The 15,586-nt window shown below is 34.9% G+C and overlaps 1 protein-coding gene across 1 annotated transcript in view; it reads right to left on the reverse strand.

Moving 5' to 3' along the window:
- Positions 1 to 298: 298 nt before the first annotated feature.
- HDX (highly divergent homeobox) overlaps positions 299 to 15,586 on the reverse strand; it is a 169,638-nt gene continuing 154,350 nt past the window's right edge. The window contains exons 7-10 of the mRNA XM_055081886.1: positions 14,983 to 15,062; positions 11,302 to 11,385; positions 5,592 to 5,714; positions 299 to 915 (exon numbers count right to left, since the gene is read on the reverse strand). Coding sequence (XP_054937861.1) covers positions 790 to 915; positions 5,592 to 5,714; positions 11,302 to 11,385; positions 14,983 to 15,062 — 413 coding nt within the window. The 3' untranslated portion in view covers positions 299 to 789. The remainder of the gene's footprint in view (positions 916 to 5,591; positions 5,715 to 11,301; positions 11,386 to 14,982; positions 15,063 to 15,586) is intronic.

Consider the following 15,586-nt stretch of genomic DNA (forward strand, 5'->3'; position numbering starts at 1 on the left):
AATCATATCAATATTTGTCATTTGCAGCAATGAAGAGCTCCCATTAAGATTAATCTTTTACAACATTTTGTTCTATACACTTAATAATTTATTTGACTTCATGTTCATGAATTACTTTTCCATAATGCTTCCCCCCAAAAAATATTTGGGTTACATAATGGAAGAATACCAATAATTTACTATTATATAGTAGTAATCACTTCAATTTTCAGTCATTAACTTAAGTCAAATTCTCATAGGGGTTTAAAAATAAATCCCAAGACTCATCCAGGTTAAAACATTTTTAAGGTTTTGTTTTCAACTTTCAGTCCACTTTCCTGAATAAAGGTATATGTGGATGACAGGAAAAGGAGAGAGGAAGAAAGAAGACGTAATGGCTACAAAAACAAGACTAATCAAGCTTCAGTAACTGGATAAGCTATGTTGAAATATCTTTGTTTTTGTGTCTCTGGTCAAAACTATTACTAAAACTAAGATTCTTCTATAAAACCAAAAAGACCTTTCAGAAATTAGACATTATGCATTTCAGAGCTAAACTGCTCAAAATTAAATACATTTTTTTCCCAGAGTTCCATCAGTTTTGAAAAAAAAACTCTCAAACAATGCTTTTAAATTTTACATACATATTTTTGCACCACAGCCATTATATCTTGTTAATCCTTCAGTATACGTTGTTCGACAATATCTTTTTCCAACTGAAGAATTTCGGGGCAACAGAATGCAACTATCTTAAAATGCATACCTGTTAGGTAGCCAAAAGGCTGTATCATATATCCTCCCCCCACCCAATCACAAACTGTCTGAGGCATTTTTCTCTGATAAAGAAGACACACTGAATGAGGTATCATCAGGCTCCGGTGAGGCATGATTGAAATCCATCTCTTCTAATTCAGGAGGTAAATCTGACAGCAGTGCCTGAGTCAGAAAAATCAATTGTTTTGAATTAGTATGTGGATATATTTTTTCCAATTTTATAGTTGTGGTCCTTTCACATTGATTTATTCTTACAGATTTAAATAAAGGAGCATTTCTCTTTCAGAACCTTATACAATATCTTACCTAAGAGAAAAATTCTTCATATGCTATTAAGGAAGTAACAAAATACTAGATCTTGAGAGTGTGGATTATATAGAGTGGAACCCTGGACAAAAGGGAAATAGGAGAGAAATGAGCAACTATTCTGAACCAAATGCTTTGAAGTGTTTGAGATAAGTGATTTTCATACTAGTTTTGAGTGTTCACTGATCACTGCTAAAGGGCTTTAAAATTATATTCCTTATTAAAATAGTCCTGCTCGGTTATGCTGTGTCCTTCAGACTAAAACACATTTCACAAAAGACTATTTTGTACTTCAGTGGGATAAAACACTTAGCAGTTAGGGAAAAAGTTCAGCTATTCTACTTTAGATTAAACTTTAACAATTTAAAAGTCCAAGTTATTTGTTTTTCTTTTCTTAGGCCATGCCCATATCTACAGATGGCCAAGCATTCACCAAGACACTGCTGAACCAGTGAATTTGGCTGTGTAATGATGTATATAGAGGGCTGCTCATTTTTCTGCTGGAGTAATTAGGATAAGCCAAGAGCCATGAACTAAACTTTGCCATGGTGTAATTGTTTCATCTGGAGTTGCAGAACATGCATTCATACTAGAAAAGTAAATAATTAATCAAGTTTTATCTGGTTGGTAGTGCTGATGCCCATTTGACCATCAGAAATTGCAAATTAAATGATTAATTTGCTGCTCCTAATACCAAAAATAATGTAGCATATCTCAGCAATTTTTAGACAACGTTACTTGTAGTGTGGGCTTTGGGTGCAGTAGTAAACAAAGATCAAGGGAACAGGAACAAATGTAAGCTTGCCAGTACCCAAATACGGAACGAAAAACAGGGCATGTTAGAGAACACATGAAATCCACTGTTGAAATAAGACATTACTCTCCTATTCTCTTCATTAAAAGAAGTGACAGATATAAATCCTATAGTTTTTGTCTTAGAGCAAAGAGGAAAGCTTAGAGCTTTCTGTCAGGCTGCAAAAGGAAAGACTAACTCCTTCTGAACAAAAATTTATTATTTATTTTATGCTATTAAATTGTCCATGAACTTCTTGATGAAACTGAGAGTACTGTTTACAAAGCAGTCACCTAAAGGTACTACATACTCTCTAAGGTTTCTAGATTGCAGTCATAGGACACAGAGCCATTTTCTTCTAGATCAGTTGTTTACCACTAACCCAAGTCTAGGTGAAACAAAGACTTTCTTGATATTGGTTCAGCATAGTTTATGAGAAATACATCACTGGATTTATTTCATTTTGCAAGTGTGAAGAAGCCCCATTAAAGAGGGCAAAGTGTTCAAATTAACATAGCTTAGAGTACTGGAAAGTCAAAATAGATGAGCAGAGTTAATGACATTCTAAATTCTAGTGGGGAGACCTTCAAATCAAAGAAGCACTACTTTTTATTTCTTTCTCATTGCACTTAATGTAGTTGACTAAAATGATTGTAGTATGAAATAGGAAAACTTTAACATCTGAGGTAGTATAAGGCACAACTAATGCATGAAGTCCACTTTAAAATTCTCCTTTTCAGTATATTTCTGGATTGCAACATTGGCACACTGAACAAATCTTCAGATTATGTCAGTTGCTAGAACTGTCTTCTTCATAGACCAAAGTGAACACAATGAGCTTTCTTCACTCCAGGTTCTTCATCAGTCAGAGCCTGACCTAGTGTCACTCTTCCTAAGAGATTAAGGCATTTCCCAAATATATCATCAGTCTCTATAATACTTATTCTAGGCCCTAGGGTGTGAATGCCAAGTTCCATAATGTTAATCATTCTTATCCTCTTTGCAAAGTGGAGAAATCGAAGTTCAAGAAAGGCAATTGACCTGGCTAGAATCACATAGCGAATTATCAAGGGAAGAAAGACCATAACTAGTGACTTAGCACAGTTCTGGGAACATTATTTTTATTTTAAAATGGCTATTGATTAAAAAAATATTTGGATAATCTAATATATCAGTCAGACATAATCATATTTTTTTAAATCCTGGACTACTTCATTGGAGCAAAGTATTCTGTGGACCACTCATCTCACTCAACTACCAAAATCAAGATTAATAGAAAAACAGGCTTTTTAAATGAGAAACCGGTAACAATATGGTTCTCTTTTATTAGGCAGAATAAAAATTAATTCCTTCCAGAAATAAACCTCTAAGTATTTCATAGTATAAAGATCAGTAGTTTAAGAGATGACCTGGATAACTTTTGTGGACTATTATAGGTGTCTTCTATATTTTTAGACCATATTTTGAGATCCATTATACCCAATCTCAACTATGAAAATCAGTAGTTTCTATTTGGGAGCTGATTATATAGGCCATGATTTTCAGTACAATTTTTGTATAACTGTCCCTCTTTCCCCCCAGCCAATGTTTTGTTCATATCTTAATTCATCAGCCTTTTATCAGAGGAAAAGTACAAGAAAAAGAGAAAAATAAAATGTATCATAGGTACTTTTCTTACTTGTAAGTGGTTTTGGGGAAAGAATAAAGCCAGGTTAGAATTAGAAAATAAAGTGCAGTTTGTGTGCCACGCGTTGATATCAAGAGACATAAACAACTGCTAAGAAGCTGACCATTCCAAACCATGCTATGACTTTTGGGACCAGGACCACACTCCAAGTTACTCTCATAGTTGGACCTAATTCTGCTTTTTTTTTTCTTTTTAACATTTATTTAATTAAAATTTACAGTTCCTTTGGGACCATGTTCAAGTGGCATGTACATATATACACTACCAAGTATAAAACCAATAGCTAGTGGGAAGCAGCCGCATAGCACAGGGAGATCAGCTTGGTGCTTTGTGACCACATAGAGGGGTGGGATAGGGAGGATGGGAGGGAGGGAGACGCAAGAGGGAAGAGATATGGGGATATGTGTATATGTATAGCTGATTCAATTTGTTATAAAGCAGAAACTAACACACCGCTCTAAAGCAATTATACTCCAATAAAGATGTTAAAAAACCAAAACAAAAAAACTACCACCTTATTTATTTAAAAATCTGTAGTTTTGGTTCTAAAAAACAAATACATTTTCAATATGCCATGGAATATGCATAACTCACATAATAAAGCAAAATGCTTAAATAAAACTGGCAAAGGTAACTGAAAACTACTGTCTTGGGATGTTTGTGTATGTACAGCATCGGGGGAGCACAATTCATGAAACTGGACACATAATGTGCATGCTGGTTTAAGCCTCATGAGTAAATTCTTTTATAGTTTAAATTTTATGGTTCAGTACTTTGGTGAAATATATAAAGACTTTTTTCTTATAAAAAAGGGAGAATTGTTGGATGCTAAGACACTAATCTTTTTCCCTAGACATAATCGGTTAGACTGCATATGTGTAGTCTTGCTTGAATATAAGGGATAAATGTTTGTACTCCAGCTGAATAAAAAACTCTGAGACAGCTTAATTAATGGTTACCTGTGTGACATACTACTTACACTGAATTTCTCTGATAAATAATCAACATGGTAGTATACAACTCAGAGGCAAATTTGGTATCTTTTAGTATTAAATGGAATATTTAACATAATTCTATATTCCTTTTTAGCAAGATTAATAAATTATTTCACAAATTTTAACTGAAAAAATGAGACAGAAAATGTGCTTTGGGAGGAATTTGTAAACAAAAATGCACAGCGACAAACAAAAGATGTTGCATTTCATCTTTGGGGTAGAGCAGGGGTCCCCAACCCCTAGGCTGGTCCTCCACATGTTAGGAACTGGACCACACAGCAGGAGGTGAGCAGCGGGTGCGAGAGGGAAGCTTCATCTGCTGCTCATCTCCCCATCGCTCCCCATCGCTCGCATTACCACCTGAGCCACCCCCCCCACCACCTGGTCCGTGGAAAAATTGTCTTCCGTGAAACCAATCCCTGGTGCCAAAATGGTTGGGGACCGCTGGGGTAGAGGAATCAAACACTCTTGTTAAATTGGGAAAAGTGAATGCTGCACTGTGGTCACAATGAATTTCACAAAGTAATCTCACATTTTTTTAGTGATGAGCAACATATCATGAAATAAAAGGTATTCAAACACCTGTGAACTCTAGTAGGGGCTGGAAGGTAACTGAAATCCAGAAGAGAGGCAAATTCCTCACTTCTTTCATTCACAAAATGTCCCAAAATATGTGCCTCTCCAGTTAGTGTAGCCCCATCTCTACAAACATTTTGAGAATTTCTTTAAAACTAATTAAATGAAATGATATGACCAAGATGGGGAATACAGTCAATAATTATGTAGAAAATATTTTAAATGTTTTCCGTACTTAATGGTGGCTTGGAATTAACAAAGTATGTTAATCAGTTATTTTGATTTTCCACTAAAGTAGCACACAAAATCTGAGTATTTTTCCTCAATAAAACTGCTTTTAAAAAAATCACAAAGTAACAAATCCTTCCTTGATGCCATGTAGGAATGAGGTATAAAAACCAAAAAATATGTAGAACCCAAGTGTGACATGCTACTTTTCAACATGATACATTACAGCTTACTATTCTCTTCTGTCACTTACCTGCTGTTGTTCCTTATCATCAGCTTTTATAGCTAGTATCAAGCTTCTTACAAACGTCTGAAGTTTAAAATATTTTTGCTTTTGAATCTCTAGCTCATTTTCAATGAATCTGACTTCTTCATTCTGAAGGAGAAAACATCGAATAATACAATTACTCTATGCAAACCTAGGACTGTACATGTTTGATGTACAATAAAATTTTTAAAAAGCAATCAACTTAGAGGGACAATAAAGAAGATAACATTTTAGCATAAAGGAATATAAAGCACAGAAGTAAGTTATCCTTTTACTCAAAGGCTGCCTTTTAAGCAAATCACCAACAGAAAATAATCTACAAGGTCAAAAATCCAATCAAGTAAATTCCAGTAAGAGTAAAATCAAGAAACAGTTCCCCTCTTGGAAAGACTTCTCCTACATTAAACCTAATTAGCATTTGGATTAGGATTAATAATAGAGCTCAATTAACCCCAAGTAAAGAGCAATAGCAGATGCAGTAATGCTGAATGTACCATTCACAAAGCCAAATACTGAGGTTATTATTTTGTACCAAGAAAGGACTCAAATTTTTAATAAGACTGTCTTAAGTAGTTTGCTGAGGCCTCCACCTTTATGTAAGAGTTTGTTATTTAGAAAATATCTCCAAATTTACCACTGTGTACCACTGATTTGAAACCCAGTCTCCACTATTTTTCCTAGTTGTGTAGGAAAAGAACAATAGACTAGGTTTTGGGAGGATTTTAGTGCCGGGTCTACTGATAATTGTGTAAACTTGGGCAGGCCAACTAACCTGTGATTCTATTTACTCATCAATAAAATGGATATAAAACTAGCAGTCTTTGGGAATTCTAGCTTGAGGGTTATAAGGCTCAAATAAAATAATGGCCATGAAATTGCTCTGAATAGATTTACTATTTAAGCTACAATAGTCAAGAAAGTGTGGTATTGTCAAAAGGGTGGACATATAGATCAATGGACAGAACAGAGTCCAGAAATATTTATTATATATTACTTTATACATATATAATACATACATGCATATATATACATACACATACATATTTGGTTGATTTTTGATGAAGTTGCTGAGGTAATTCAATGGACAAAGAAAGAACAGTCTTTCAAAAAACAGTGGTTGAACAATTGTAAATCCATACCCCCTCCAAAAATGATTATTAACCCTTATCTCACACCATATACAAAATTTAATAAGAAATGGATCGTAGGCCTAAATGTAGAACCTAAAACTATAAAACTTCTAGAGGAAAACAGAGGAAAAAAAATCTTTATGTCCTTGGGTTAGGCACAGATTTTTCAATAGGACACAAAAAGCATGAAACTTAAAAGAAGGATTTCATTAAAAAACAAAAAACAAAAAAACACAACCTTTGCTTTTCAAAAGACACTTAAGAAAATAAAAATACATGCTACATATTAGGAGAAAAAATTTGTAAATCACATATCTTATAAAGGACTTGCATTCAGAATACATAAAGAGCTCTTGTAGCACAAATATAGGACCAGCAACCTAATAAAAAGCAGGCAAAATATTTGAACATACACTTTATCAAAGAAGAAATGTGAATGGCCAATAAATATGTGAAAAATGCTTAATATTGTTTATCGTTAAGGAAATGTGAATTAAAATCACAAAGAGATACTACCACCAACATACTACAATGGCTAATGTTTAAGAGACTGACAATAGCAAGTGCTGATGAGAATGTGGAGCAATTAGAAGTCTCAGACTTTGCTGGTGGGAGTGTAAAGCAGTACAGCAACTTTGGAAAATGTTTTGGCAGTTTCTTATAAAATGAAACATACTCTTTTTTACCATCTGACTCAGCGATCCTACTCTTAAGTACTTACCCAAGGGAAATGAAAACACATGTCCACAAAAAGACAGACATGAATATTCATAGCAGCTTTATTCATTATAGCCCCAAACTAGAAGTAACATAAGTGTTCATCAGCAGATGAATAACAAATCGTGTTCATGGTTACACAACTGTGTCCAATTGTCAAAACTAAATGAGTGAAAAGGTGAATTTTATTGTATGTAACTTATATATAAAAAACCTGATTAAAAATTTATTACCCAGCCCTCTTGCCAAAAACTTGAAAATAAGCTGTGCGTATTCTCTGCAACCAGGGAATCTGTCTCAAAGAGCATAGCAGGACCTTTAACAACATTTGCTCAAAAAGCTGCATAAAATACATTAAAATTAGTTAATTCTATGGGCATTCTTGTTTCAGTTGAGAAGATACAGTTGTATTAATCATATTCTATCTATGAATATGTTTACTGCATCAATTATTTTATCAGCTCAGTTTAGAACTTATTTTACCTAATAAAACTGCTTCCTTTTCAGACCATTTAATATCAAGTGAATGATCTGCAAATGATGTGTCAAGCTAAATTCCTTGTTCAAAGGCACTCTACAGTAATCTAAGTTATAAGTAAGCATTATAATAAAATTCCACGTGCTCCTGCTATAATACACTTGACTAATTCTAAACTTTTTGTATTTTTAGTATTCATTGTCAGAACAGCAGTATTAGTAAAGTGCTGACCAGGACGTCTTTGTGAATACAGGAGATGTCTATCATTATCATAGTGTCCTTTGAAAGTGCAGTCCTTTTGAGCTACACTCACAGTCCATTAGAAAACATTTTAAAAACAGTAATTCACATTTCCAAAAGTCAGGAAGCATCTTTTGGTATGCAGATCTCTAATTTCTCATGCAAATATTCCTCCTCCTCAGTATTTATGCAATGTTTTTAAAACATAAACAGCTTTAAGATAATTTAATATTTCAGACATTTTCTTCTTGGAGCTGCTTTTTGCAAGCCTATTAAACACTTCCTAGATTACAGGCAGTAATTTATGTGTACTTTCGAGATTTTGCTAAGCAAATGGTTTGCAAGAGGAACTAGTAAGATAACATCAGTCATTGCATTTCACGAGAAAAGGCCTAGCTCATTTTTCTTTTTAAAATCTTCCCTACATTCCCACTAAGCTTTGTCAATTCTCCAAGATAACTGTAGGGAGCACTCAAGGCTTCATGTGGACCAGGGCTTTGATCTCGGAGCAGGCTATTGATGGATGCCAAACTTGAGGTGTTATTTTATGATATAGCTACTCATGCCTCAGAAACTCAGCTCATCAACTTGTCTTATAAGCATTTGGGGTTAGTTAGAACTCCTAGCAATATAGATTTCTAGCAAATATCTCAGTCAAAAACTCCACTATGTCCACACTGAATATTGATGTTTGCATAGTAGTAATTACCAAACACACATAAAAAACATTCTTTCTTTTTGCTACAGTGAATCCCAAGAACAACGAGAGATTGTTCAATTTAGTGTGGGGGGAAAAAGTTATAATAATCCAGCTGCAGATCTTAATTGATTTTATATAAATGAGCACTTGCATAATAATATTAAAAGTATTTCCAAGGATAAATTAATTTATTCACTCACTCAGGAACTAGTTACTGGACACCTATGTCCTAGGCACTAGGCCAGGTAACATATACATGAATAAGATAAGTATCTACAAGAAGCTTATGATGAATATATTCAAGAAACCAGCAAGGTGATTTTGATCTCAAAACAAAGAACACTAGCATGTGTAGGCAAATAGAATAAAACAATGTTCTCTCAAGGAAGATTAAATTTCCAAACTGGTAAATCTATTTTATTTATTTACTTATTTATTTATTTCTCTGACTGCACTACACGGCATGCAGGATCTTAATTCCCTGGCCAGGGATCGAACCTGTGCCCCCTGCACTGGGAGTGCAGAGTCTTAACCTCTGGACAGCCAGGGAAGTCCCTGGTAAGCCTTTTTTTTTTTTTTTTTTTTTTTGCAGTATGCGGGTCTCTCACTGTTGTGGCCTCTCCCGTTGCGGAGCACAGGCTCCGGACACGCAGGCCCAGCGGCCATGGCTCACGGGCCCAGCCGCTCCGTGGCATGTGGGATCCTCCCAGATGGGGGCATGAACCCGTGTCCCCTGCATCGGCAGGCGGACTCTCAACCACTGCGCCACCAGGGAAGCCCAGTAAGGCTATTTTAAATCAACTTACTGAAATCAGCGATGGGAACTGCTATATGAGGTTTCACTTACACTTACTTCAGAATTAAGGTAACAAAATTCACTGATGAAGTGAACCGAAATATCTTAAATAATGATTATAAAGAGACATATTTTCTATATAGGTGCTAATTTTTGAGAGTTAAATAAAAGTTCATGTAGGATGGTGATGTTTTATAAAAGATACCCTTAATAAGGTAGCGAAAGACCCCTTGTTCCCACAGCATTTACCGAAATGGAAAACACTGGATCATTAAATGTCCTTTAGAAGTCAACGAAAATGATAATTGAAATTTCTGGGCTGGATATTCTGGCCTGCCCAGGTCTTCAGCTTGAAACCTTCTCAAGTGGGCTGGTGCCCCGGAGGGGAAAGGTCCTGGAAAGAATCCTCTGAGTTCTGGGCCCAGCCCTATCTGAACTGTTTGAGTGTACTAAGTGGAGCACACTTAACAGCTGTGCAATCCAGTCCGCTTGTCTGTAGTTTCCATAGCCTGTGTCAAGTGGTGGCTTGCAGAGCCATTTTAATTCTGAACTGGGCATTTAGAAATATTATATGACCATGTAGGAGAGATTAGAAGGATCTCCTGTACTTCAGAACCAGCAACTTTATAATTTCATTAGTTGAAAATACAGTTTAAATATAGGATTATATTGTGCTCTTTGACCACTTAGCAAATAAATTTCAAAAACTAATTTCCTTCTGTGTTTACAATGTTCAATATTTTAAAGTCTGACATGTTATGAACATTTGGAAAACAGAATCTGTTGAATGACATAACTTTCAATTATAGTAAAACTGAAAAGATTTTTGAGAAAATGACAGCTGTTGTCTTTTCTGATTAAATGTTATTTATTGTTATCATCTTAAGATTACTAGTCTCTGCTTTGAAGATGTATGATATTCAAGAAAATAACTTTTGTGCATGAAAGGAATGAATCTGTTGCCAAATTTCAGAAGGCCCCAAATTACCTAGTAAGACAGGATATTGATTAACAAAGGGAAAACAATTACACATCTATGCAGAAAACATATTGACATATAGACTGATAGCTTATGTCAAAATTTTAAAAAAAACAAAATTATGTATGGCACACTGTCAAAGTAAGTCAGTTCAGTAACAAGTGACATTAAGAAAAGGTCATTTCTATTCATATTCATTCAGTATTTGCTTTGGGGATTGTTTTTAAACTTCTAAAACCGGTATATTATTATATTCAAAAAAAAGTCTTCAGAAATTGAAATTCAAGATAAAATTAGCAAGGGACACTGGAAAAAATATCCCCTTTACCATCATTTAAAAATGAACATGGGCTTTAAAAAAAACATTGTCATACATTTCACATTAACCACCACTATGCCTCATCTTGCCATACACCATCAATAATTACTCCTGCTCAGCAAACTGTGCTTAAAACCATAACCACTAAACCAGCCAGCATTAATTAAAATGTCCGGCACTCTGACTGATATCCAAGTGCCTGAGAGAGTCAATGCAGAGTCCCAGTATACCTAATTTATCAAACGGAAGTGAAATAAACCAGTACATAGGTACTGTAAAAGTCTGCCTCCTTTAGTACCTTCTCTTAAAAAATTCAGAATCTGAAAATACTTTTACCTTATAATCCAAGAGAGAATTCACTTGTTCTACTTCAGAATTACTTATCATATCACTTTCTTCATCATCAATAATTTCTATTTTCTGTAACACAAGTAAAGAAGTTTTCCTAAATATATATCTGATCATCACTATACTCAATCATGTATAGAGCATATATACATTCAATATTCAGTTTTAGTCATGGGGTTATCTAGTCTAGGTTATCCAGAATAACTCTAACTGACTGGGTCCTCAGCTTTACACCCAGTATGTGTCTGAGCCACCTCCCTTAGTAACAGAAAATTATTGTAATACTATTTAAAACAGAAAAAACACTTTCACAATATCCCTGAAAAAATAGGCATTCGAACTCTGCTTAAATAGTGCCCTCCAGAAAGGGAGCATGCTTCCTATAAGGGTAGTCTATTTAATGATAACCAAATTTAATTGGTTGGAAGGGCTTTCTTTTTTAAGTTTCCATATATCTCTTTGCAACTTGTAATGTAAAATATCAACATATGACATGTATTGCAAAGTCAAATACAGTTTTTACAAAATTCACTTATTTACGGCACTCCATTAGTTATACAATTGAAAGCAGACATTTATAACGTAATGGCGAAAAGAGCAGGATGATTTGTTTCCTTCACTAGACAGTAAGAAGGAGAAGAGAGCAAGAACAAGAGACACACTAAACTGCCCTTAGCTTTAGAATTAAGGTACAGCATAATTAGTACAGTATCTAGCACACAGTAGGTACTATTTAAATATTTGTCAAAAGAATGAACAAAACAGCTTGGCACTGACGGAAAAAAAAATGACCAATAAACTCCAACCATGGAGGCAATGCAAGTTCTCTAATCATAGAACCATTTTTTAAAAAAAGCAAAAGTAAAACGAAAAAATAAAATCGGCTTTAATTTTTCTTTTGCATATGAAAATCACAGTTAAGGAAAAACACTTTAAACATTTAAATCCTGCCAACCCAAAAGAAAATTTAAAAAAGAGAAAAGCTAAGCTAGAGTTAGTCACTCGGCAGTCTTTTAAGAACAATCACATTAATAGCAACATGTCATAGGCAGAATTTGAAATCAAGTTTCCTACCCAGCAATAGATATGGTGATTAAAAATCACAAATGAACTGGGAATGATCATATTTGATATATTGCCTATGAGGATATGATACCATAACAGCGTTTGTGACCTGCAGGCTTCTGAGTCAGGAGGACAGCTGCAATGAAGTTGCTTTCTACTGCTGCCTGGAGATGAATCTAATGTTTTGTTTTCTATTATAATCACTATAAACTTGGGGCTTAATCATGTCAGCTCTCACCAGAATGCAGATTTGCTATCTTTTTCGATGTTGTTTTTTAGATTTTTCTATTTGGATTGGTTCTGGGAAAAAAGAGCTAAGTAATCCAGGGAAGAAGGCCCCAAGGGCCACTGTATAGATTTGCACATATAAATAGGTCTTGTATGTCTTTGTGATTTGTCACCCATGAATAATTGGGGACACTCAAAAGTTATAGGCAGAGGAGATCAACTTTTGAACGTTTGGAGTTTTGTTTCTGAAAATCAATTGCTCTTGAAAAATTAGGTGCCTAAGTGACTGTGAGTCATCCCATGCCATGACTCCATTCATTATCTTCAAATGTCTGCCACAGGGGAGATCCAATGCTGAGAAATTCAGACTAAAAATAAGCATGTCTTTAGGTGAAAAGAGTTCCAATTTGTAAATAGTTGTATATAATTTGTAATAGTATTACTCAAACCTGGAGCAAAGGAGATTATTACTTGGTGGAATTAAGAATATTAGCACAATTAATAATTGCTGAAAACAATTATTACTAGCGATCTAATGAAAACACAACTTTGCCTCAGAATAAAAGTATGTTTTCCTATATGCCCATTGAATTTACTGTTAGAAGGGTCAAATATAAACTTAAATCAGGACTGAGATCAGTAAAATGCAATCCTGAACTACACTCTGTATGTGGAAAACACTGTTATATATTGTCAATATCTAACAAAAAAAGAACAAAACTGTATTTTATGTGCTCAACTTTTATTAAGGAGATGTGACAGAATTATAGTGTCAGATAAATAATGTTTGTAATGGAAGCCAGGGTAAATCTTAAAGTTACAGCCATTTTGTAACAGAAAAATCCATTATAGGGATCATTTGTAAAGTTTGCAATCAAGCACAAGCACAAAACACTGATTCAAAAGCAAAAGCAGGGACTTCCCTGTGGGTCCACTGGATAAGACTCCGCTCTCCTAATGCAGGGAACATGGGTTTGATTCCCTGGTCAGGGAACTAAGATCCCACATCCCACGTGCCACATGCCACACGGCGCGGGCAAAAAAAAAAAAAAAAAAAAAGGAAAAAAAAAGCAAAAGCACAATGACATTTGCCTTTATGTCTGACTTTAGGTTAATACCATCTTGATTTCTGTATTATTTGATGGAGTCACAATATAAACAGATGCTGCTAATACAGCTGCTTAGAGAAGATCTCTATATATCAATGTTTACATTTTCACAAAACTCAGTTTAATCCGCGTGTAGGCTGTGTCTGCTTGCTATTCAGTTTCTTAATACTGCCTTTCTTACATTGCTGCAAATTTTTTTTTTTTTTTTTTTGCGGTACACGGATGGGTTTGATTCCCTGGTCAGGGAACTAAGATCCCACATCCCACGTGCCACATGCCACACGGCGCGGGCAAAAAAAAAAAAAAAAAAAAGGAAAAAAAAAGCAAAAGCACAATGACATTTGCCTTTATGTCTGACTTTAGGTTAATACCATCTTGATTTCTGTATTATTTGATGGAGTCACAATATAAACAGATGCTGCTAATACAGCTGCTTAGAGAAGATCTCTATATATCAATGTTTACATTTTCACAAAACTCAGTTTAATCCGCGTGTAGGCTGTGTCTGCTTGCTATTCAGTTTCTTAATACTGCCTTTCTTACATTGCTGCAAATTTTTTTTTTTTTTTTTTTGCGGTACACGGGCCTCTCACTTTTGTGGCCTCTCCCTTTGCAGAGCACAGGCTCCGGACGCGCAGGCTCAGCAGCCATGTCTCACGGGCCCAGCCGCTCCGCAGCATGTGGGATCTTCCCAGACCGGGGCACGAACCCATGTCCCCTGCATCAGCAGGCGGACTCTCAACCACTGCGCCACAAGGGAAGCCCCAATTGCTGCAATTTTTAAGATGACTAGCAGAGTCCAATTTAACTAAAAAGAAGAAAAGTTTCCAAAAACAGTATAGATAGGTATGGTCTGAACAAAGAACACAAGAATCGAATCCTTGGATACAAGTGCCAGAACTAAGAAAGCCTTCCTCCATGGTCTCAGGCTAAACTTTTTTAAATCTGCCATCTGTCAAATGAGAAGAAATCTGCTCTTTGCTAAATGTGTTGAAGCAAAATAACTTGTTATGTATAAAACGTCACATGTGTAAGCATTAGGTTTTTACATTTGCAAAGCTCCTAAATTAAAAAACGGTACAAATGACATCGCTTTAAATTTCATTTATTAAACCCTATAAGATATATCATTGCATTGGTAACAGATCCGTTTTGGTTTGTGAAGTGGAGCAAGACTTTATTCTGACAACGCTGATATTGTCACCAACTGGAAACAAATCCTTGGAATCCATCATGTAATGAGGAAAGAATTTCAAAACGTACATACCACATTATCTGCGGATACTGTATGGTGGTTGTCCTCCTTATGAGCCCTTGCCTTATTTAGAACAACTTCACTGGACTCCTCTACAGAAACAAAGAAGGCCATGATTTAATTTTTCATTCCTTAAAACTTTATTGAGAATGCTTTTTTCAAAATCACTTAAATAATTTCTCTATTGTAAAAAGACACAAATGGCAATTCTACTTCTAACAATGTATTCTAAGGAAATAAGTGTCGATGGATTTGAATTTAAGGATGGTCATCACTGTGCTGTTTATATTTTAAAAAAATGAAGTAACCTATATGCTTAACAATGAAGGCTTGGATAAATCATGTAGGGCTTATCCTTACAATAAATACTAGAAAGCCACTAAAAATGAAGTAGAAGAATAGTTGATAATAAAGAGAATATTCATGATCTATTGGAAAGAGAAAAACTGAAGGTGACAAAATCTACTCTGTAGGTACACTGTGATCTTAATTTTGTAAAAGAAAAAAGTATACATTTTCATGGAGAAAAGAAAGACTGACGTTATTTACACCAAAACATTGCCATTATTATTTCTGTTTGAAATTACAGGCAACTTTTATTACTCTTCATTTTGTC

The sequence above is a fragment of the Physeter macrocephalus genome, chromosome 21 (assembly GCF_002837175.3).
Source record: "Physeter macrocephalus isolate SW-GA chromosome 21, ASM283717v5, whole genome shotgun sequence".
NCBI lineage: Eukaryota > Metazoa > Chordata > Mammalia > Artiodactyla > Physeteridae > Physeter > Physeter macrocephalus.